Raw genomic sequence first — 22,560 nt, 5'->3', positions numbered from 1 at the left:
TAACTACCCAGAACTATGACAACTAAAATTAGCCACCGATGTCGCTAATGATCATGTAATGTTTAAATTTTATTGGATTCGACCAAAGAGATTTAAACACGTGTTTAAATCTCTTTCATTCGACCAACGCTCTAAAGGCGGATGATCTAATTGTAATGATTATCCAAAACTACAGTCAGCATTATGAAAATAAATTCTTAACTGTAATTGTGGTAGCCATTGCTATTTCGTGATATTTGAAAGCCAGTCCATGTCTCCCTATCTTGTACCTTTTAATGTAAACTATCAAAACATCGACAAAAGTGTGTATTCGCTTTTAGATAAGACTGAAATCATCCCTTTGCGCAAGATTCTGTCTACCCTGCCACAGTTTATCTTTCATCACATAAAAGTACTCTGCTGTTACTTGGAATATTTCAAAAATAGATTTAACAAAAATGGAAAACTACCGAAAATTAAATGTTTAAAACTTTGTTACACGACCGACATAAAAAGTAGAAGTTTGAATTATTATTCGAAACTTTATAACCTTTTTGTATTCAAAATTGGCAGCGTGAAAGATAAAAAATGATTGATTGACAACAAGCAAGAACTATATCTCTTTATACTGTAGGGCACTTCTCAGGCTGTTGAAGGAACCATCATTCGTTGAACACGTTCAAAGCTTGCTCTCATTAAAAATTCAAACTTGGGGTCTTTTCCTAGTTCTTCTAATTCACTACGGCCAAGTAATGAATTCACTTCAGGCATTATATCTGGTAATGTGTCTTAAACAAAATACAGTAAATGAATATAAGACAAGTTTCAATCAAAATATAAAGATCAGACAATGTAACAAAATACACATTCACCTGTGTCATACGCTAATTTAAGTGTTTTAAAGAGAACAGTGTGACTGCAAGATTCAAAGGGGTCGGAAGAAGTATCCACATCTTGCCAATTATCCTTCAAAATTGCCCGACACCAAATATGCAATTTCCACTCATCTAATTCTGTCTATAGACAAAATATAAAAATAAGAACATCTACCACCATTTTTTCTGATTTACTCAAACAAATTAAACAATCAACTGAACATTTGAATACCATTCTGGTATTTTCTGAAGAGTCTCCTGTAATGTAATCAAGCAGTTCAAAAGCTTTCTTGAAATCGACCTCATTTGCATGCTGGTTTAGATCACCGATATAAAGCTAGAAATTAAAAGGAAATGCAATCAATTTGAAATGCCAGCAAGTACAATAAAACCGACGAGGTATATCAAAACAATATTCAGTGTTTTGTTTTGGATAAGTAAAAGTCTAAGCAACTTAACAGGAAAAAGTGATTTTCTGACTTCAATTAATTTTGTTGGTGAGTAAACTGGTGCGCAATCAGGAGATGCAGTCAGCGTTTCATACACAGATGACGGAAGTGTCTCCTGATATTTCAAAAGCATTTGTTCATGATCTATCACTGGATAAAAAATATTATGTTTCATTACTCTAAACAACTGGTGAGCGCAAAAAAACGTGAAACTAAATTTGACATATCGGTATTGGATTGCAGTCACGGTACAACTAAGTAATATGAACAAACTTGCTACAACTGGCACGCAAATTAATAACTCTGATGTAACTTTTAAATGTAAATTTTCTAAACATGTCATACCTTCAGTCTTTCTTCGAATTGTCTCTTTGTCATTATCTGAAAATACTGCAGCAAGTTTTCCAAGACTTAAGTAATTTTTCTTGTTCATTGCTGAGTCTTTCTCGTGATCAGCGATATGTTTCAAGGTATCACAAGCTTCAAGATAATCTCCTGTTGCAATAAAAAAGGCTCCAGTTTAAAAGACAACCACATCAAACCAACCAAAAATGTGTACATGGCAAGAAAACAAAAAAATTAAAATGAATAAGACTTGAGTGTTACGAGATACCATAAAAATAGCAGCAACATACCTGACTTAACTTGATGCATCCAAGCAAGCTTGGGGTGATGTTTTAGAAATACTTTCAACTCTTGCTGGTTGGTCATATCATCATCACAGCATGACAGGAGTTTGCGATATTCTTTACGCTCCAAATACCAGTTAAAAAGAAATTTTGCAAACCCCTAAATAGTGAAGGCATTGCATAATTTATCTGTAATTATATCTGCTTTGTTTAGCTTGCGTTGCTACTACTGCAGATTATCATCGCGCTGACCTTAGAATTAGCACTGACACCTGACGAAATTTCCCAGCTGTATAAGATATGAAACAGAAACTTTCAACTTACTTGAGCAGCAAATCTTCTCATGTAAGGTTTCATTCTTTCATGATCATGCGATTCATCACACAAAGTTACCAAGATGTCAAAGTCATGATATTTTTCGGCAAGAAACGCAGCTTTTTCCTTTTGACCGATCGCCACTGAAATGTAATTTTTCTTGTTATATAAAAATCATATAAATGACCTGTTATAATCACTTTACTTGAGATACAGGCAACAGGTTATATTTCTCAACTAATGCGTCACCATAGAACACATGGAGAACAATTTTTCCGTAAATTTTCGTAACCAAAACAGCGTAACACTTACATATGGGTCCGATAAGTTCAAGCCTGTGCATTTCATATAATTCTTTGACCTCAGCCTTGCGTGAGGATTTGCTTTCATCAAAAGAAAGTGACATAAGTTGTTCCTGATAACCATCTAAAATAAGGTCTGCCAAGTTAACCAAAGACTGATAAAGTATTGCCTTCTGTTGACTGTCCTCGGCTTCCAGTATCCCTCTTTCAACAATGCGTTTATGCTGCAAAGTGTTTCATCACAATTGAGAAAGGTTAGTTTTCACAACACTTTAGTTAGAAATCTTAATGTTTTCTAATCTGAAATGCTGTACTGTGTAACACAACCATAAGGCAGGGCCCAGGGTTTCAATTAGGTGATGACAAAAGTGCCAACTAAAAGAGATTAAGTGCAAAAAATGTAAACATTTAAAACAAGGTATTAAAACAAAATCTGCATGAAAATTTGGTACTGGTACCTGTTGTATCACGGTGTTCCGGATATTAATATGCCCACTCTTTACTGTCCAAGGAATGCGCTCTACCCTTCTATCAGCATCTTCCAACGCGTGAGCTTTACGACAATGACGTGCGCTACCCAGCATACTCTGAACCATGAACACAAACATAAAGATAAGCGCATTATTGAAACAAACACAAACTATGTCGTGTATCCTTGACATGAAGTTATCCACCTGATACAAAAATAACTAAGAGAATGCAACAACAGTCATGTTTACCTCAAACACTGAGTTAACTCCAGAAATAATGGTCGCCTTTTCTCTGGAAGAAAGAGAACTCTTCATGAGCAACTTTTCCTCCTCTTCAAGCAAGTATTCAAATATCTCATCGACCTTGGACACCTTACGCGAAAAATTTTAATCTTTAACAGAACGTCTGGATGAGCAAGACATGCATTTGCATTCAAAAGAAAATGCTGTTATCCAAAACTTGGGTTAAATTATCTTGTCATTTTAGCCTACCTCTCTGTAGAAGAAATCCCTTTGCGTTAGCCCAGTGATGCTTGCCAACTTCCCTCTAGCATCAAGGGCTCTACGAATCGATGCATCAACTATCACTAAAGAAGAAACAATTTGAAAATTAAAAGAATTAGAATAAAATAAAAAACACATCTTCAAAGTAAGAAATGATAAGACTTCAACATGCATTGAATTAGGTAGAAGAAAAACAAGTTGTCAGGTGTTGCAAGTTGGTGGTTAGACTGACATTTACCTTGATGTGAAGGATGTTTCTGCACTAAACTAATGGCAGCCTGAAGCTTCTCTGCGTGTTCACTCAGTTTCCATCGGGTAACAGTCTTATCACGGCCAGAGCGAATGAAACTGAGTCGGCTCCAGATGTTAACCTGTGAAGTTACGAACAATAGACATCAAAAATCCTAGCTACTGTGTGTGTGACATGAGCCATGGAGTGTACAGAAAATGGCACATAGTAACTAGCTGGGGTTCAAAATTTAACGGACACTTACCTCAGCAAGAAACTTAAGAAATAAGGAGTGCGCTTTCTGCTTGTCTTCTAATTGATGTAGAAGAATCATTGAACCAGTTGAGGCAGAGTGATCCACAGCAACATCTGAAGAAGTAGGATAATATTCAAAAAGTCAAAATCATCAAATAATTACCCCAAGCAGATCGATCATATAAAGGCACTAAAAAGCTTCCTAAACCTCTTGGAACTGATTCTGCCCATCGGGGGTCTTGCGCTGGGTAATCATCGATAAGATTGCAGCTGACACACTCCACTGCACTATCGAGTAACTTCATTGCATCCTCCGTTGAAAATGCTTCAGAAACGAGAGATTGTGCTTGCTCCTGAAGTTGAATATATCTCTTAGTTGACCTCATCACAAATTTGAACAAACTTACACACATGGACACTGCATACAGATATTAGATTGAAACTTGTTTACCAAATTAAGTCTGCAGTAATATAAAAAGGCAGCTTGTAAACGCTGTGCACAGTTTTCACTGGATTCAAGCTGCTCCATCTTTGCTTGTGTCATCACTGGAGTCCCAGGGATGCTTGACATGCTCCGACTCGGCTGCGGTGGAGACTGATGAAGACGAAGATATTATTATATTAGGTTATCTGACCATGTAATTACAACCGTGCAGTATTCATAACCACTAGGGGTGTGCATTACGACCATGAGTCCGAATATCATGAATGTTAACCATTTTTGTTATTCTCCCAAACCTGAATCTTTTACTTTGTGAAAAGCAAAGAAAATCAAGAGAGATGGTAAAATGTTTACGAGTGTTGTTATGAAGTCATATACACAAAATCTAAATCAATGTCTGTCATTTATCAAACTCCATTATTCGTATTCTCACGATTCCAAGTCTTTTTCAATTTAGCACATTCCTAATAACCACATCACTATGTAAAGTTTGACAGAGTGACAGTCACTTTACGTCGAAGGTCCTACCTGCATCACTAGGTTTGAAGTGTTTAGAATTGACTCCTCCAGGAAAGATGGAAGGTGGCTGTCAAAGCTGCAGCTTGACGTGATGAGGTCATTTAAAGCACTCAGAAATATGCATTGGCCATCGCATTGCCCTGCCCCAAGTATTCTGTCTCCTGTGAAGCAAACAAAAGCAATTGGCTGCCTCTGACCTTTTACCCCAATACCTCTATCTTTCATGGTTTTCATGTTTTTTCTTTTAAGTCACCTGGTGAGTTGAATGGCACGTTGTCTTCCACGATGTCATCACTTCCGGAAGCAACACTTCGCAAAATAATTTTGTCAGAGCACCAAATTGCAAAATGCTGAAGGGAACGTGCTATTGGATTATCAACAACCAATTCATATGACAATAGTTCACTCTCCGAGTTTTTCTGCAACAAGACAACAGTACTGGTTATGTAATGTTTCATAGTGTTTCACTATAGTTTTCAGCTGATCTTAAGCTAACCACAAAAACTATACCATTAAGCTACAAAGATAAACCAAAAATACCTCGAAAAATATTTCTAAGCACAAAATCTTACTGAGTAAAGACGAGTGTGTTGCAAAAGAATCACATTAATCTCATTTAGGTTGTTCAGGTTTGGAATAACACACACGGCATAGTGCATTGGCAATGATGATGAGTCCACTGACTCAGTTATGGCAACCAACACAGCAACCGCTCCATGCTTTGTTGCCTGTCTGGCATCTACAGGCCACATTTTAGCTGAGGGTTTGTTGTCATGCTGTCGACAGAGCAGACTAGATATTTATCTTGGGTCATTCAATTGTTAGGTTGGTTTATTTATTTATTTAGTTGTATTTATTTCATTTATTTATTTACTTATATGTCGTGAAAAACGTGCAGAAAATTTTAATTTTTTTGTTCATAGTACATACATGCAAAATTGTTTCCAGCTAAACTCATCCTTGATACAAATACTGTTGTATAATAAAAATAAAAACGTTAACAACATATTACCCAGATGATATTGCTCAATCGAGGAAGCAGTATCTGAACCAAATCAATTTCTGCTGTCATTTGCAAAGGACCCAACGTCTCCTTACCATTGCTGAAAACCACTTTCCACCGTTGCAGCAAAGTTTGCGACAATACAATTACTTCATATTCCCCTTGAACTTTTGCTCCTACACAGAACACCTGAAGAACCTAAATACAACAAAAATATCTAGAAATAGTTTACCAGTTCTTAATAATTAGACAATATCATGCCATAATGTATATCAATGCCATAATGTATATCAATGCCATAATGTATATGCTAATTGATATGATTGATCTTAATTTTTTCAAAAAATAATAAAAAAAATGCTCACGTTGTCAGTTTGAGCAGCTGATGAAAAGAAAAATGATGAAACACGACGACTAATCCCAGCAATTGTGCCTTTCGAGGTTTGCAATTGCTTCCATGAAATCACACTCTGGAAGAAAAAGTGAAATGACATTTTTGATGTGTTGCAATTAACCGTACGTACATTTATGTTACGGTTTTTTTTTACTGAACAAAGCTGTATTCTCTTAAAACATGCTTACTTGCAATGGATAAAGATGAAAAAATGTACCATGTATTGTACTCAGTATGAACCCATGTTGCTAAAAAATTAAATTTAAAATACAAAATTAACATTCTCTGTCGCAAAACAATTTTAACACATTTTACATCAAGTAGTAGAATTACAGATTTGTGTTAATACGTGGAGGTACATTACAATTCAAGCCGTACCTGAACGTAGGTAATATTAAAACATTGGTCGATTTGTGTGGGTAAGACAACTTCAGTTTCTGCATTTGGTCTATCGGTTACAAGAATATTGGCCCAGTGAGTGACTTTCCCATTCAATGACACAGAAGTGACCATTAAATTACCGCTACGATCATCATGGTCAACTGACACAAGGTCAGCGTCATAATCATCGCTCTTGGCAACCGGACGTAATGGAATTTCTTTACAGATTGGAATCTACAACACAACGCACAAAAGATATATTTTGAAATGTAACCAACACAGGAAAAAACTTCCTTGTGGGATAAAATTTAGGATAGATATTTGGCTTCACTTTGAAAAAAAAAGGAAAAACATCAAATAAAAATATGGAAAAACAATCCAAATCTCAAAATGCCGTTTTTTTATTTATGAGCAGAACTTACTTTGGACGATGTTTGTTTATTCGTCCAAACAAAAAGCTTTAATTCGCAAACCAACCAGCACCATCCATGGGCATTTATCTTTACGGAAATTTCTGAAATATCTGAATAGAATAAAACCACGTTATTTGAAACATTTATCAACTGAAAAAAAAGTGCTCTAAAAGCACCAAAAACACAAATACAAAACACTGCATTTCTAAGTTATCTGCTGACAGTTACTATACAAGCAAGATATATCATATTCAAAACATTGTTTCTTGTTTGGTAATGTGCAGTCCAGCTTATGCTACTGATAAAATAACTACAAAAACCTTCTGCAAGTGTAATTGCTTCAGTGACAAGGACAGGCAAAGAAGATTCATAAGCTTGCAAAGTGTGATGTGTTGAAGTAAAGGCAGTTGTTATTGTTGGCGAAGAAAACAGTGTTGTGTTTCCAGCAGGAGAATTCCTAAATACCAACTCATAAATTAATAACATTGTGCTAATACTTAATGCTAACATTTTTACAAAAAAGTATTCTTTAAAAACAACCAGTACATCAACTCATACCTGGAGACCAGAGATTTTCGAAGGAGAGAGGTTCTTGAAGTGTTTCTCAGTGACGAAACTGCCCGCGGAGTTAAAGATGCAGCTGACCTTCTGTTAGAAGGCAAGTTTGAACTGCGTTTTCGACTTGGAGTAAACATATTCGAGTGAAAATAACAACTATTTTGTATATTGGTAGATTATTAAATTATTGCCTTCATAAAGTAAAGTTAAATTAAGGTTAAGTTAATGTTAACTGCAAAGTTAATTTAAAAGAACACACTATTTTTATTTCATTATTATTCTATTTCACCAATCTGTAGATTGTACTGTTTGAAATAAGGCATTAGCTAAGAAAAAAGCTCAAGCAATGATGCAACGGATAAGTGTGATAATAACAGTCAAAGTAAATAAGGCTGGCGATAGATCAGGCTGGAATTACAAAGCTTGTAAAATTGTGTGCACCGAATGTGTGCACCCATCGCCAATTTCTTTTCATTGAATGGTAAAAATGCAGCCACTCACTGGTAATATATTCTGCACACATTGCAAATTTAGCAGTATATGATTTGGCTAGAATCGAGAATTGAGATTATGGCTTTTATACCGGCATTGAGAGTATTTATTATTGTTAGTTATATTAAACATGAGTAAAAACGACCAATGGTTGTTATGGTTTATACGCATTTTATCGACCACTTAAACATTAAAATAAGATTTTCCATGTTTTTCTCAGTTTTTGACATTTTGTAAATTAGTGTTGGAATTATTTTGCTACCAAATGTCTTACCTGAAATTCAAAATACAAAATAAAAAAAAGAAAATTCAGGCAAGCCGAACATGTTTTTTGACACTTCCTCATTAACTTGCTTAAATCATCATTTCCAAGTTGTGTTTCCAAGATAGCGTTATTAAGTATCAAGCAATCTTGTAGGAAGTAAACTTACACATTAATTAATGAAATGAGGTTATTGATGTTTTAGCCAATTTTAACATGTTTCAAATTTGTTTTACTACAAGGTTAAAATTTCAGTAAGCAGAAAGGCATATATACATATAAAATAAAGCACAAATAAAGTTACAATTTTGTGTCAAAAGTACTCAAAACTGGCAGATTAATAAAGCCAGTAATGCAGTTAGTGTGGAAAAGCTGCATGATAAAATGGCAAGTAAATATAAACAAAATTAACACAAAATTCCATGTTTAACATTGAGAACGGCCAGACAAGAAAAAAAACACTTTTGGACAAGATATTCGAGGCGCAGGAAGGTACAAATTGAGATGCATTATTGAAGTCTACTAGGTTAAACTACTACTACTAGGTCTAGCTAGGTTAAACGCAAAACCTGTGGGCTTGTTTTTAGCGAGCAAAGTACGACCTCTGAACCATTTTCTAAAACAAGCAAAAACTTTTTCCGATCATCCTTTTCACCTGACTAAAAGCATAAAATAAGATCAGATATCAATATCTCTTTTTTCTGGCTCATCTTTTTTCTGAAATCAATGCCTGTTTTTAGAGTCAAGCACGCCACGCCAACGTAATACTTACATAAAGGGCAATTTTGCACCAGAAAATCGGGGCAGAAGCTTCGGTGCACGCCATTAGCCTAAAATTTCCGTGTTTGTACGCACGACTTCTCTTCAAAAACTGCCATACTTTTCAGTCGCCAGTCGGGGCATTAGGCTACAGTCTAGGCCTAGGCTATGTATCAGTATGACAAATTCCTAATAACCAAATTGTGGTGTCGTTTGATTGTGCAATTCTGCACTAGACTTCAACTTTTGCCGCTAAACAACAGACACTGCCCGCACTCAACAGCAATAAGCACAGTAAAGGCTTGCCTTTAAGCACAAGGCCAAGAACCAGAGTAGAATCGGCAAACTTCGTCCGCGGAAGATTTACACCAGCAATCAAAATAGTTTACATCAACATGACTAGGCCCCAGACTACAGAGTTTTGCATAGGCGAACTCAATACTGCTTTTCATGAGGTTCAGTACCGCACTGACCCAAGGTGCGTTATTTTGCACTTAATAACTTGGACAGAATTTCTGTGCACTCAATTTTCAATTGATTTCATGACTGAATAAGTCAAACTGTGTAATTGCGCACTTCCATTGCGTCTGAGCATTTTTACGCACCGCACTGGTCATTTTTGGTTGTTTGGCGCACCCAGGATCTTGCTGAAAACGGTCATAATCGGCAGTCGGGATTAGGCTTATTGTATCAAAACCGTTTATTTAAAAAATATGCCAACTTAAAAACTATGTATGTACGTCGATAATTAATTATCGAAGAAATTAACACGGCCAAAGTCCGCCGTGCTACCGTAGATCGTTGACGGAAAGGCTCTAAATATCAGTCTGGGCCAAAAACAAAGGCACAAGGCGGGATTATCACTTAAAATCTGATTTTATTAAAGCGAGCTTGGGAGATTCCCTCAAACGTGAACAACAAAGAAATCATACATGAACGATGTTTTTCGAAGGGACTAGAATAAAGCAAAATAGTTATAGAAAATAAATATGCCACATGGCACGTACAACATTGACCTTAAAGATAAACAGGCTTTAACATCATGATTTTATTTGAGTAGTATCTTTGAGTTGGAATAAAAAATTAAAATTAAACAGCATATACAGTATATATGGCATCACAAGTAAATGGCCCTCAAATAATTTAGTTCATTTTGAACAAATAAGTATAAATCGTATTCCAGTTTAATACTGGTTTGAGTTTTTAAAAATTCCTTGGCGGCCTCTGACGTTTTCTTTTTGTTTTTCGTATGTGTTTCGAACTTCAGTCTCTCGTTTTCCTGAAAATATGGTAAACCAATTAATCGTGTCTGATAGAAGCTTGTAGAAGAAAGTATCTCAATACGAAGAAAATATCTCATGCATTTTAAGAAACATGTAAAATAGTTAAGGTACTGGAAATATTCTCACCGGATTGTGGTAAATGTTTAAAGCATTTTTAAAGTACTTCGGCAAGATCGCTTCAAGTAACCGCAAGCTTGTGTCAAGATCTTCTAAAATTCCCACAAAGACGTAATGTTTTTTGATGTTCTCCTTAGCTTTATCCACTGCCCATTGCGAACGGCTCCTATATGCCGATGCATAAATTACAACATAGCTAATTATAGCACAACAGTTTAGATTAAGTCATGTCTAAGCTAAACAAATAAATTTACATGCATCCAGGATCTTGTCCGCAGAAATAGGGCACCATTTGCCAGTAAGGTTTGCTACATTCCTGCCGATTGTTTTGTATACACTCGTCTATACCCTATAAAAAATATCATTAGTTAATTTTAAATCTGCAAAGCTGACAATCAGTTTATATGAAGTAGTAATAACCTCTTGTCTTCTCACGTCACTCATTCTTCCCGCTCCACCGCCACGCTCATTGCCGAAGCGAGAAAAATAATAAAATGACTCAAATCTGGCAATTGGGTCTCGAATCATGTTAATATAGATTGGCTGTTTTGAGTTGAATCTAAATAAAAACATTAAGAAAATGTTGAGAGATAGACAATAACAAATCATTCCCTTATTCCAGTTGCATTTTAAGTTCAAAAAACTGTCCTACGAAATAGGCTATGGTTCACATGATTGTGGTTTTTATACCTTGTAAAATCAATAAAATATTGATGACGTATGTATAAATATCCCGGAGGCTGCTGATGCAAGAAGTTTATAAACTCTTCCTGTTCTTCTTCCGTTTTAGCCTGTTTTTCCCCATTTTCGTAAGGACTGGCAACTTTAAATCCATTGACGCCACCAGCCCGATAACATACTGTCGTCATCGACATACTTCCGCACTTTGGCACTCTATTGTACACCACGAACCGCTCGTCCTGTGGAACAGAGGCGTTGCGTTGTTCTTACGCTTTTAATGCGAGTAGTAATATCAGTGTTGCTATTACTATAGCATGCATTGCTCCATTCTGCGATGGTTTTTTTGATTTTTGCATCAACTACAACTACAAAAAACACCATGATCAGACAAAGGGTTAAGTTTTTTGCTAATATTATATTCACCTTATCTTTTAAAAGTTCTAGGTCTTGTCGAGGGATGTTTTCATGTTTGGAATCGCTTGAGAGTCGTTTTGCTTGTTTGCGGTTTTGGAGTGGAAATATGGTTACAAACGCGACAAAACAAAAAATACAAATTAGGACGGTCACGTTAAACTTGCGACGAAATAACCTACGTAAGGCCATAAGAGCAAATCATAGCCTGAAATCAAGAGAATGATACAGAAATACTTTTCCTACAAATAGGCAAAATCTCATTCACAGTAAGTTTATTCTATTTCTTGTTTGTAATACTGCAATCAAGTCAAAATTTCTAACAGCAAACGAAGCTCGACGCTTAGGCCTATTATAATCCACTGGACAATTCTTCATCATGTTTACGGAGAGTGCAGGCTTATAAGCCTATGTGTAAAATCAAGTAAAAACTGAGTTTTGAATTAGCCATTGCCTTGTTATTTGACTTGCATTCACTTTGTAAGCAAAAGTGATCCTTTACTTGGATACACTGCAGCATACCAAGTGAGCCTAAAAACTTTCAGCTTTCTTTCACTTTAGCCCATTGAACACGTTTCAGACGCAAAATTCTTTCTCATTTAATTCTATTTTCTCAAATGCGGCGATGTGCTCGTCATCCCTCAGTTTTTCTATTACGCTTTCGCGAAAAGAACGGATTTGGCTAGCCGTAATGATAGACTATTTTGCCTGGGGCTTTTGTGCTCAGTAGCCTGTATCAATTGAAAAACGTTGCAGTTCTTTCCAGACTCAATAAAAAAAGAGTTTGACTAGGAGTTAGATATGAAAGTTGTCATATCCAGGTCGATTTGATGATAAATATACTTTTGGCATGGCGACTTATAAGAACGGGATAGGGCTATTGTTTTATAAAACCGTTAAGTCTTACAATCAGCAATATACCGAAAACGATGTTTAATGTATGAAACTTTAGAGATACAAGAACGTTCATAAATGAAGTGCTGAAATACAGTAAAATGGTGTAAATAAACAGGCAGCTTCAAAAACCTAATAAAATCATTGGCCAGATGTTTAATCGCAACCAATGCTTAACTTTTACATTTGGTGTCAGTTAAACAAATTTAAAACAATACCCAAAGAAGCAGTGACAAGTATAGTTCATTGAATGTATGGGAAATGTAGCATCTTGTGCAGCTGCGTTCCTATTCAGGCAACATGCAGAATGCCTTTCAGAAGGTTTCGTTTTCTGAGATCGCTTGTGGGACTGTTCATAACACTTTTGCTTTTTCTTTTCATCTATCAGTCCATCAACCTGCGGCAAGATCGCTCTGTGAGGTAAGCAATGTTATTTGCGATTGAACTGCAGTAAAACAAGAGAACCACGAATGACATATGAAACCCTGAAGTCGTGTAAAAATAACTAGAGCTGTGTGTGTGAAAACAAATATGATATGGGAGTAGTAAAGAAATTATTTATGGTTTTCGCTTTTCTTTTTCTTCTCCGTCCAAGAAATTGCAAGTTAAATGTATGCCTTGAATAAAACGTCAACAATGAAACAAAAATATAACAAAACCACTTTATTGCAGAATGGCGCCTCTTCAGCTACTTCCTGCACAAAAAATTTCTTTAGCGAGAAATGTTAATGATCAAAAAAATATGCCGTCAAACACGACTGTACACTTGGTGGTGGTCGCGTGCGCTGGAAAATCAGAAAACATCCTTCCGGAAGCGCTTACCATGATGAAGAGCGCCGTATTGTTCACCGAATCTCTTCTGCACATTCACGTTTTCACGACAAACCTCCAAAATAAATTCGAAGAAGAGGTACACGCAGGATTATTTGACACAAAACAGTTTAAATAGTTAAACCTGTTTTTAATCCAGGAATTTTATTTCATCAACTGTTTTCCTTCGCAGGTGTCGTCCTGGCCCAAGTCGGTTCAAAACAAATTCAAGATGACGGTTCGTTCTCTGCAATATCCGCTAGAGGGCGAGTTGCTGGAAGAAATGATGAATTGGTGGGGTCCGTGCGCATCATTCAGACTCTTCTTACCGGTAAGATTAATCATCGTAACGTGTCCGTTATGATATGCATGTTGTGACGAGATGCCTAAGATATTGTTCATCTGTTGAAGTATACTTTGAAGTCAATATCAAACTAATGCACTACATCTCTGTACCGGCTTCCTTTTCGAAAAGATCTTTTTAAAAGTACCTGGTGATAGACTACCCCTCCAGCTAAAGCCTACACCGACATTTTTATGGTTTCAAATTCTGTTTATGATGATGGCTCGTTACTGAATAATTACTTAACCCAAACCTTGCGACTGCGTTTAGACTGTCATGGCTGACGTCGATTCTGTTCTCTACGTTGACACTGACGTCATCTTTCTTGGAGCGGTGGAGGAAATTTGGCAGCATTTTTACCTCTTCAATGAACTCCAAGTGGGGGCGCTAGCACCACGCGTTGGCTGGGATTTTAAAGTCAACCCAAACAACCCAAATTTCATTGAAATGCCAGGCGGAAAGTTTACGCAAGTGAACTCTGGCGTAAGATATATACTGCTTTTTAAACGATCGAATACTCTTTGATCACATTTAGCAAGTGCTTTCTTCAAACGTCTATTACCGGTAACGTGAATCCGTTTACAAAACAGTCATTTTGTTCAGGTATTCCTGATGAATCTCACTCGAATGAGGCAAGTCATTTTTAAGACCGATGAAAGCTTATCCAAGAAGCTGTCTCCTTGGAATAAAGACCTGCTAATCCCTCTTTATAGACTGGGGATCAAAGACATGTACGGAGACCAGAATCTTATTAACACCGTGTTCCACTATAACCCAGGTGTGGTTTCAATTATGGCATCGAACGCGAGTTAAGAGTATTAACGTGTATTAAACGCCATGGTTATTACTTTTGACGATTACACGCCAGTCTATAGGTATCTTTTGGTTGATATAGGTCATGGGTTATTTGTCTTCGATTCCAATGCTCATCCTCGTCAAGTACTTTATCATTTATTCACACTTGTCGTTGTAGAACGTCTGTATTACCTTCCGTGCAAATACAACTACCATCACAAATTTTGCTTTGACGGTTATCGGGAAAGATTTTGCGATTCTGCAGAAAAGGAAGGTGCTTTCGTGGTGCACGGAAATGCCAATACATACTACAATAATTACGCGCCAGCGTTTAAAGCTGCTAATGATGCTATGCGACAGGTTAGCTTGTGTAGATGTTGCTTTACAAACTTTTTGTTTTAATTTTGGTTTGTCTTTCAACTGCAACTTTTTTTACATATTTTCAGTACAACTTCGAGGAAGATATTAAAAAATATTTGCTGAAAGAAATGGAGAACAACTTACGAAATCCAGCGGTGGAAAATCACCTTCATTGCGGCAATAAATCGAACATTTTTCTTCAAACTTTAACTCGTTCAATTAACAGCAAATTTTCAAGATGACAGCCAACTATGTCTATCACTATCTATCTATCACTATGCTGCAATCTACATGACCGGGAATTAGGCTGGCATTCAAGACGAGCTGCATTACGCCCAAGGCTATTCGATAACACAAGATCCGTGTCAAGTGCATATGATCCTGTCGCGCAAAAACCTATTTGCTTGTAATGGCATTGCGACCGAGAAAATTTCTTTACGTTTGTTTCCACATTGGCCGTGCAATATCTGAAGACAACAATCATGGCTTGTTTTATCCCACTCGAAATTATTTCGTTCCATTCAAATCGTGGCCTACTCAAAATACTCTTTATCTCAAGTATAATAGTGTGCTTCTTATAACGACAGTAAAATTCTACAGAGGAAGATTTACAATTGTTAGATTAATCTAGCAAATTTAGAAACAACACATACTGCAGTAACAAGTAGTTACACATCACATGAACAATAAGAATATCCTAGTTATGTATGATGCTATATGCTTGCATAAAAAGAAACATGCTAGTTATGACTCCACGCAAAATGTAACTTTTCCACGAAAGGAGATATGATCGTGTGTGCGACCACAAATATAATTGCCGTAAGGTTTTCATTTCAAAAACGCAAAAGAGAAAATGTGAAATAAAATTTAAGTCTCTTTAGTCGTGAATCTCCATCACATAATCTGCCAGCAAATACTGGAGGTTCTTTTTACATTCTCTGTGTCATGACAGTGATGGGCTGATAGCTCGGTTGCGATTGCAAAGTGTGTTGTTGTTCTTGCACCGAAAATTGCTGCAGGCTTCCCATCGTTGGATTGTCTGAACGTCTGCTTTGAATCGCTTCCATCGGGTAGCTATTCGGTTCGTATTCGAGCGGGTACTGCTTGTACGACGTCACTACCAGATTGTTAGACTGTGGTAAGACGCTTGTAGCCATGCTGGGGCTGCGGTCGAACGACGGTTCACGAAACTCGGGTGGTTCTGGTATTTCTGGGCTCTTCACTAAAACTACAATGCCTACGACAGCCGCTACAGCAGACGAGACGATGAACACGACCATGAGGAGGACCCAGTTAGGTTCGTTGCGAGGTGAGACTGGAAAGGTACAAGATATAACGACCCACTTTCATAATATACTTAACCCCAATTACCAATAGGTTAAGGTTCCTGTATAAGTAAATTTCTACAACAAGTGGGTGGAGCCAAGACAGACAAGATAAAATATACAGCTTACCCAATGTTTCAGCACTGGCCCGATCCAGGAAAATAAGTGGTAGAAAGACATACGATGAACAAAACCATTCAATACCATTCATTATTACAATGGCTGGTCACAAGCCTAGTGAATGTTAAGTCTTAATTTAGAACAAGTATCAATGAATTTGACTATACACTGATAACAGAGGAACACTTTTGCTTGCACTAAAACCTTAAACCGAAGTAGCCTATATTCGCTGTTTCCTATGTAAATACTGCTTACATGAAGCCCAATTATTCTCAGCGGTTATAACAGAAAACACGTATCTCATCCGCCTGCGGCTACAGACCTGTCTAGCGGAGACAAAAAGACGCTGCGTAACTGGTTATTGATAGAAATAGCGCTCCTTGCGTTGGATATTGCATAAACAACTGACCACTTGAAGCGTAGTTAAATTAAAATATTTATATGAAGGTCTATTGATAAAGGTAAAACATTTTCTTTATGACATCACTGTTGCTTGCAACTAGCAACATTCTCATCGACAGGTGGTGGTGCCTCACTGTCGTAATCATCAATTTCCGGTTCCGTTTGTTTTATCGTGTTTTTCGATGTTGACTCCCGTTTTGGAACTGTAAAAAATTATTAAACTGCTTGATATAGCACTACATGTATATATTATTTACAAACTGTCTCTAGTCAAATTTGGAAGACTAATCCAGCCACAAAACTTTAAAATAAGTCTTAAGAATCTTTCCGCAACGGTAATTATTTTATATAAACTATCTAAAACTTAATTGTCACAATTTACTCACAGATTTTTTTTATTATTTTTTAAACACTACTAACTAGGCCTACCTCCACTTGAACAGAACGGAGCGCCACTAGTGTCGTTATTTTCGCTACTTGTCGTCGATTTTAGGAAGTTGTCGTAAGATCTCTTTGTCTTAACTTTGTAGTTGAAGCATTTAAGCGTGTTCGAAGATTCGTTGTCACTGACTGACGTCGAAGAGGGGGTGGAAACATTGACAGCATGGCCGTCTACGTCATTATAACAAGGACTTAGAAGGCTAATATTTAGTTCTAAAACAAACTCCGGAGTCAGAAATCCGTCTGAAGTCTATCCTTAGAAATCGTTGCATGAAGTTTTGTAATGTTCAAGACACTGTTGTTATGGTACACGATGTTAATATCTCAATAAAAATAAGTTGCAGTTATCATAACTATTTTGCATTCGATTCAGAAGGATCCGTACCTTCTGTATCAATCGGTGTGTGCTGCGAGGTGCTCAATATGTCACTGTCATCCACTTCTCCGTCGCTTGGGTATGGAGAAACCTTGCGAAATTTCACTCTTTCTTTTTGGCATTTCGTTTGGGAAGAATGAGAACTGCTGGGCAACTGCTCTTGGGTGACAGTGGTGTTTGATTCTCTGAAAATGTCGTAGACTAAGTTAGTCCTGTCACCGGACAAGTTTTTAAAAACTACAAAATGCCCAATCATGGAATTAAAATATAAGTTAAGATTTACTCGTTTCCAGTTTTGTTCTTCATGTCGTATTTAATACGGGCAAAGGCTCTGTTTATACTTGGTCTGCCGCAATCCGACCTGCACAAACAAAATCACAAAGGGTTCCAAAGAAGACCAGTCAGAAGAGATAAAATGCAAAATGCGGAAGTGAAACCTGAAACAGACATTCGCCTACCAGCAGTTTTCATCGTCTGCCACGTCGCCGAGATGGGATGGGGCCCCCACCGAGGTAGGCAGGTCGCTTCCATCTTCATACATCTTTACTCTGTTTAGATGAATAGCATCTTCAATGACGCTGTCAAACATACGATTCACTGAGCTGTTCAAAACTTTTGGAGGATTTGCAGCACGATGAAAAGACGGTTTTCCGTGATACCCTGGAATTCGCAAAATTATGAACACTTTAGGTAAAATAATCTTGCTTGTCACACTAAGGTATTGTGTAGAAGCTTTGGCAGATGTTTTAAACATTCTTTAAAACAATCTCAATTATCACGCCGGTGACTGAAGACATGTAAACAAACGTATTAAGCAAATAAATCAAAACCGTTTTAGGGCTCAATGAAGTGTCGTACTTATTGCGTTGTAGAGCGACTTTCAAGACATTACCTTCCTTTAACAAGCTGTTCACTTTATTGACAATATCGGCCATCCGCTTTCGAGAATCGGCCACAGATTGACAAACATTGGAGTCCTCACTTGGATAAGACCCGGCTGCTTTTGTGAGGCTTGGGTCACAGAAGTTGTGAGAAGTCGACGCATTTTTCTGAAAGAGGTTCTGGATGAATGGGTACTGCGTTGCAGAAGTTATCGCGCTTTTATCGGTGTTACAGAATCGGTTGTTGCAAGTCTGGATAGAAGGAGCATTTTCTGGGAGGATGACGTCATTGTCTACCTTGCCGTATTGTCGAATTAGGTCACGGTTAAAGGGATGCGAAAATTTCGATTGTGGTTTTTGACTGAAAGGGTCAGTCCCGAATTGCAATGAGCCTCTTTGGCCATTAACGCCATGAGGTCTGATTCCTTGTTCTAGAGCTGAGTTTAAAAACGGGATTTCGTCATCAACATCTACGTTATGGCAAATGACTTCATCGTCCACGTCAATGTTATCGCAGATTACTTCATCATCAACGTCAACATCAACATTATTATCTACGTCATCATCTACGTCCACAGCTACATTTACGTCGTCATCAATGTCAACGTCTGCATCATTTTTGAGAAAGACATTGGACATTACGGCTTCTGGGTTAAAACCAGGCTCGTTTTCGTTCAGTTCTTCAAACATCGGTACTGAAGATCGATTTGTAATCTGTCGATCATCAATTTGGGCGAAGTCGTTTGCATTCTGCATAGTCATCTTGTTTAGTAATTTCCGTGATGATATTGGATTCTCTTGAATTCTGTGCGAAGGTCTATTTCTAATCAGCCGATCCTCTGTTTGCACGAAATCATTTGCGTGCTGTGTGGTTGAATCTGCCAATGGTACTTCGTTATTGGAATCGTTATAATCTCGCATGAGATCCTGTGGTCGTGGAAGCGAAAATCTTTTCCTAGGAGACGATGATTTTCTGGCTTGGATTTCATCCGGTGGAATCTCTTGAACAGGGATTTTAGTCTCACAAATTTCCTCTTCATCAGCACAGGATGCAGAGCGAGATGTTTGTTTCTCCGGCACCGTTGCTCTGAGAAAATCCTCAGGTTGATTTTCGGCCACAAACTCTGCATTAATTTTAAGAGACAACGCTGAAAACCTGGTTAATCTAAAAACAATTTCTACCTCATGAGATCTACCTGTCTTGCTTGGCTGGCTTATATGATTGTCTGGTGGTTGAAAGTAAATTGCGTACGCCCGTGGTATTATTACGTCACGAATGTATGTGCCTATCCGGTAATCGCTGGAAATTAGAAAAAAAATTATTGCAACTTATAAACAATTAAAATGTTTGCAAAATAGGAAAAATTTTTTAGAAGATTTCAAGAAACTTTTAATTTTCTTTTTACACTTCAAGTCAAAGTCTGTTTTGAGTGACAACAAAAACCGTCATTGCTAGTTGTATTACTTACTTTTCAATGTTTTCGTGGCGTTCAAACGGTTCGGCAACCCAACTAGTTTGCAAGAAGCAGAAAAATGTATTAGGTGTTGTGGAAGACAACCGGATATCTGCTGAAGCCGATGACGTCATGCATGCTACAGTAATGCACAAAAGTTACATTATTTACCGTATGCGAGCAATGACGCCAAAGAAGCCAATGTAAATATACATATGACTAAGGTAAAAAAACAGCTATGATTAGAAAATCTTATTTTAATTCTAACATATGAAAACAGAATATAAGGTGGCACTTTATAGAGTTAACTTATAATTTTAATTCTGCCACACGAGCTTTCGCAAACATTATAAGCTTGCTTCATCAGGTGTATGCTAGAAGATAATCAGCATCAGCTTTTTTATTCTTACATATCATTGAAACCTACCGTTGGTTTTCCAATAGATCTGTCCGCAACCTTCGATGGCTACCACTTGGGGTCCTTTGTAATTCAAAAGCTTCGCGATTCCCACATCGAACCCTTGCCCATTACTTTCACATTTGGTGTTGTCCATTTGGCTACCTATGTAAACGCAGTATTGTCAACGACCGTGTCACATATATCCTTTATGTGCTTGGATAACTTTTTCTAAACCTTGCTCATCTAGGGAAAGATCAGCGTCTGTAAATGCGTCAGGTGGCTTCTTCTTGTTTGCGTTAGTTACCATCGACACATAATCTTCGTCTTCGGGAAGTAGCTCTATTACGTAACGTTTGAAAAGGGTTTTGTTCGCAAAGTAAGGATTGAGTCGAAATTCAAAACGAATTTCAAATCCTCTTGTCTCTTCACCTACTCTAAATAAAAACAGTGGTATTGAATCATCTTTGAGAAATTTTATCGGGAAGGAAACTTTCCAAACCACGCCGTTTGTATCGCGCTCTAAGATATAAACGTTAAGGCATATACGCTACGGTGGTGTCAGAGTGACTTTACAAATGCACTTGTTGTTTAACGTACAGTGTTGGTCCAGTTCATCAGAAGTGGAAGAAAACCCAGAGGGACGAGCAATGCAATGAGTTGATATATCATCCAGATAACGCAGAGCATCGACTTCAATTGGTTGGATCAAGTCACGAACGAGAGGCGGCGAATGAAGAAGCACTTTGAGCCAAAAATCTTCGATTGGTTTTTCAGTCTGTCTTAAATCTTCAAAAAAATTAAAAATGATTCATATTCCTCTCAGTAATATAATGGTACCAATAACGATTAGGCGGCAAAGTGAAACTGACATAAATATAGCCTAATTGGCATCAAACAACAGATTTATCTTACCTGCTGAAAGAAGGCTCCGCATGTGAACTTTTAGTTCTATTAGCTTGTTCATTTCTGTCGAAAAGACTGATCTACATGCCTCCAGCACTTCCTTTTCATCTCTTGTTTTGCAACTACGTCTGAAAGAGCAAAGAAATGCCGATTCACATCGCACAACTTTCAGCCTATAGTTTAGCAGCTTGCTTGCAAGGAAACTTTAAAACGACTGATTTGCTTCCAAGAAAACAATTACTTAGAGTTTAAATTGAGTATTGTGTGCCGAAGAAGGAGAAGAGGTTGATAGTAGTTTTCTATGTACATTCTCTCCAAGTCGAAGATCTCTTTTTGGAATTTAACTTCCAGCCCCACTAACTGATTATGGATTGTTGCAAGAGCTTTATGACGATGAGTAAATTGCTCAACCTAAAGAAAAAGCTAAACTTATTGTCTAATGTTTAGACCTACATCTTATTGCCGTATAAACAGATATATCGTTAAATTGAGATAACTTTGAAGCCGTGACACCAATTTTTTTAACCTCAGAAGAGTGAAGAAGTGTGATTTCGCTTTCTTCCTTCTCACAACACAAGCTCGGCAGAGATGGCATACTGTCATCAATTTCAGTTGAGTCGTCGTAAGAAGTGCTCGGAACAAATAAAGAATCATCCGAGGTCTAGAAATGATCCAAACAACTAAATAGGCGACCAATGACTGAACTGAGCAAAAATTAATCATGCTACAGAACTTATCTAATCTACTTTATCTTGTAGCCTACAAGTGAAGTAATCTTGTAGAAAATTGAAGTAAACCTGAATTTCGTCCACCGTCGAGGCTTCTTCTTTTTGTCGTTGCTTTACTAGTACATCTAATTTGCTGCGTAGTTGTGAAATAAATTCCGGATTTTTCCATATTGAGTTGATAAACTGAAGTTACAAACAATGCTATATTAACAAAAAACTTACTTTGACCAAAGTAGTTACAACATATTGCTAGAAACTCGCCATTATAATCACACAGAAGCTCACTGCTATATCACCAACGTGTAACTGTAATAGATTCACCTTTTTTGGTTTCGATTTTGTTAATTTTGCTTTGCGTTTCTTGGGTGCGTTCACTTTCGGCTTTTCGAATATTTTCTTGGGCCTGCGTGGTGCCATTTCGTTCCTTAAATCAAAGCAAAACTCCTGTTTGTAAATAAACTATACGTCATTTTTGCAAAACAATTGCAATTTTTAGAAAACAGAAGGGCATCGTATTTTTTCTTGTTAGCCTTTCACTGCAGTACTCCAGCAGTAAATAGCCTACTATGGTACCTACCAGTATGGCACCTAGAGTAACCATGGAAC

General features: G+C 37.2%; 5 protein-coding genes across 5 annotated transcripts; 1 reads left to right on the top strand and 4 right to left on the bottom strand.

The window, feature by feature from the left end:
- Window positions 1–495: 495 nt before the first annotated feature.
- Window positions 496–7,905, bottom strand: LOC143446522 (nuclear pore complex protein Nup133-like). The gene is made up of 25 exons (XM_076946181.1): window positions 7,718–7,905; window positions 7,480–7,616; window positions 7,169–7,269; window positions 6,744–6,980; window positions 6,554–6,613; window positions 6,337–6,441; window positions 5,981–6,169; window positions 5,541–5,744; window positions 5,222–5,387; window positions 4,978–5,129; window positions 4,459–4,602; window positions 4,216–4,360; window positions 4,018–4,121; window positions 3,762–3,894; window positions 3,512–3,606; window positions 3,269–3,391; window positions 3,008–3,136; window positions 2,560–2,773; window positions 2,257–2,390; window positions 1,939–2,092; window positions 1,649–1,798; window positions 1,335–1,453; window positions 1,087–1,191; window positions 852–996; window positions 496–767 (listed from the first exon to the last, which is right to left on the bottom strand). Exons 1-25 carry the CDS (start codon window positions 7,852–7,854, stop codon window positions 622–624), a joined length of 3,528 nt encoding a protein of 1,175 aa, XP_076802296.1. The 5' UTR covers window positions 7,855–7,905; the 3' UTR covers window positions 496–621.
- Window positions 7,906–10,077: 2,172 nt separating this feature from the next.
- Window positions 10,078–11,950, bottom strand: LOC143447105 (uronyl 2-sulfotransferase-like). The gene is made up of 6 exons (XM_076947040.1): window positions 11,735–11,950; window positions 11,321–11,550; window positions 11,051–11,189; window positions 10,885–10,979; window positions 10,640–10,796; window positions 10,078–10,509 (listed from the first exon to the last, which is right to left on the bottom strand). The coding sequence occupies exons 1-6, from the start codon at window positions 11,912–11,914 to the stop codon at window positions 10,348–10,350; spliced, it is 963 nt and encodes a 320-aa protein (XP_076803155.1). The 5' UTR covers window positions 11,915–11,950; the 3' UTR covers window positions 10,078–10,347.
- Window positions 11,951–12,503: 553 nt separating this feature from the next.
- Window positions 12,504–15,529, top strand: LOC143447104 (glucoside xylosyltransferase 1-like). Its single transcript, XM_076947039.1, has 7 exons — window positions 12,504–13,036; window positions 13,289–13,526; window positions 13,620–13,757; window positions 14,040–14,252; window positions 14,373–14,547; window positions 14,743–14,924; window positions 15,011–15,529. The coding sequence occupies exons 1-7, from the start codon at window positions 12,867–12,869 to the stop codon at window positions 15,164–15,166; spliced, it is 1,272 nt and encodes a 423-aa protein (XP_076803154.1). The 5' UTR covers window positions 12,504–12,866; the 3' UTR covers window positions 15,167–15,529.
- On the bottom strand, window positions 15,454–16,608 carry LOC143447107 (uncharacterized). The gene is made up of 2 exons (XM_076947042.1): window positions 16,379–16,608; window positions 15,454–16,239 (listed from the first exon to the last, which is right to left on the bottom strand). The coding sequence occupies exons 1-2, from the start codon at window positions 16,458–16,460 to the stop codon at window positions 15,854–15,856; spliced, it is 468 nt and encodes a 155-aa protein (XP_076803157.1). The 5' UTR covers window positions 16,461–16,608; the 3' UTR covers window positions 15,454–15,853.
- Window positions 16,609–16,804: 196 nt separating this feature from the next.
- LOC143447101 (uncharacterized) lies at window positions 16,805–22,494 on the bottom strand. The gene is made up of 16 exons (XM_076947035.1): window positions 22,276–22,494; window positions 22,024–22,137; window positions 21,753–21,887; window positions 21,468–21,637; window positions 21,236–21,354; window positions 20,921–21,109; window positions 20,558–20,752; window positions 20,351–20,485; window positions 19,939–20,062; window positions 19,666–19,769; window positions 18,481–19,593; window positions 18,047–18,248; window positions 17,872–17,949; window positions 17,598–17,773; window positions 17,201–17,383; window positions 16,805–16,974 (listed from the first exon to the last, which is right to left on the bottom strand). Exons 1-16 carry the CDS (start codon window positions 22,369–22,371, stop codon window positions 16,853–16,855), a joined length of 3,255 nt encoding a protein of 1,084 aa, XP_076803150.1. The 5' UTR covers window positions 22,372–22,494; the 3' UTR covers window positions 16,805–16,852.
- Window positions 22,495–22,560: the final 66 nt, after the last annotated feature.

This window comes from Clavelina lepadiformis, chromosome 2 (assembly GCF_947623445.1).
Source record: "Clavelina lepadiformis chromosome 2, kaClaLepa1.1, whole genome shotgun sequence".
NCBI classification, from domain to species: Eukaryota; Metazoa; Chordata; class Ascidiacea; order Aplousobranchia; family Clavelinidae; genus Clavelina; species Clavelina lepadiformis.
Note: the sequence above shows the minus strand (reverse complement) of the source record. Positions and strands in the feature narration are given on the sequence as shown.

Bases quoted from the DNA above. Each gene is read 5' to 3' on its own strand.
- LOC143446522 (XM_076946181.1), bottom strand. From the start codon at position 7,854: ATGTTTACTCCAAGTCGAAAACGCAGTTCAAACTTGCCTTCTAACAGA. The intron at 6,442-6,553 runs GTAAGCATGTTT...TTTTTCTTCCAG, and splicing joins TTCATCTTTATCCATTGCAA to AGTGTGATTTCATGGAAGCA. The intron at 2,774-3,007 runs GTACCAGTACCA...AACACTTTGCAG, and splicing joins GGAACACCGTGATACAACAG to CATAAACGCATTGTTGAAAG.
- LOC143447107 (XM_076947042.1), bottom strand. From the start codon at position 16,460: ATGAATGGTATTGAATGGTTTTGTTCATCGTATGTCTTTCTACCACTT. The intron at 16,240-16,378 runs GTAAGCTGTATA...GTACCTTTCCAG, and splicing joins GGCCAGTGCTGAAACATTGG to TCTCACCTCGCAACGAACCT.
- LOC143447105 (XM_076947040.1), bottom strand. From the start codon at position 11,914: ATGGCCTTACGTAGGTTATTTCGTCGCAAGTTTAACGTGACCGTCCTA. The intron at 11,551-11,734 runs GTGAATATAATA...TCTGTTCCACAG, and splicing joins TAGAACTTTTAAAAGATAAG to GACGAGCGGTTCGTGGTGTA. The intron at 10,797-10,884 runs GTAAATTTATTT...ATCGGCATATAG, and splicing joins GGACAAGATCCTGGATGCAT to GAGCCGTTCGCAATGGGCAG.
- LOC143447104 (XM_076947039.1), top strand. From the start codon at position 12,867: ATGTATGGGAAATGTAGCATCTTGTGCAGCTGCGTTCCTATTCAGGCA. The intron at 13,037-13,288 runs GTAAGCAATGTT...ACTTTATTGCAG, and splicing joins CGGCAAGATCGCTCTGTGAG to AATGGCGCCTCTTCAGCTAC. The intron at 13,527-13,619 runs GTACACGCAGGA...TTTCCTTCGCAG, and splicing joins AAAATAAATTCGAAGAAGAG to GTGTCGTCCTGGCCCAAGTC.
- LOC143447101 (XM_076947035.1), bottom strand. From the start codon at position 22,371: ATGGCACCACGCAGGCCCAAGAAAATATTCGAAAAGCCGAAAGTGAAC. The intron at 21,888-22,023 runs GTTTACTTCAAT...GATCATTTCTAG, and splicing joins CGACGGTGGACGAAATTCAG to ACCTCGGATGATTCTTTATT. The intron at 19,594-19,665 runs GTAGATCTCATG...AAATTAATGCAG, and splicing joins AAGCCAGCCAAGCAAGACAG to AGTTTGTGGCCGAAAATCAA.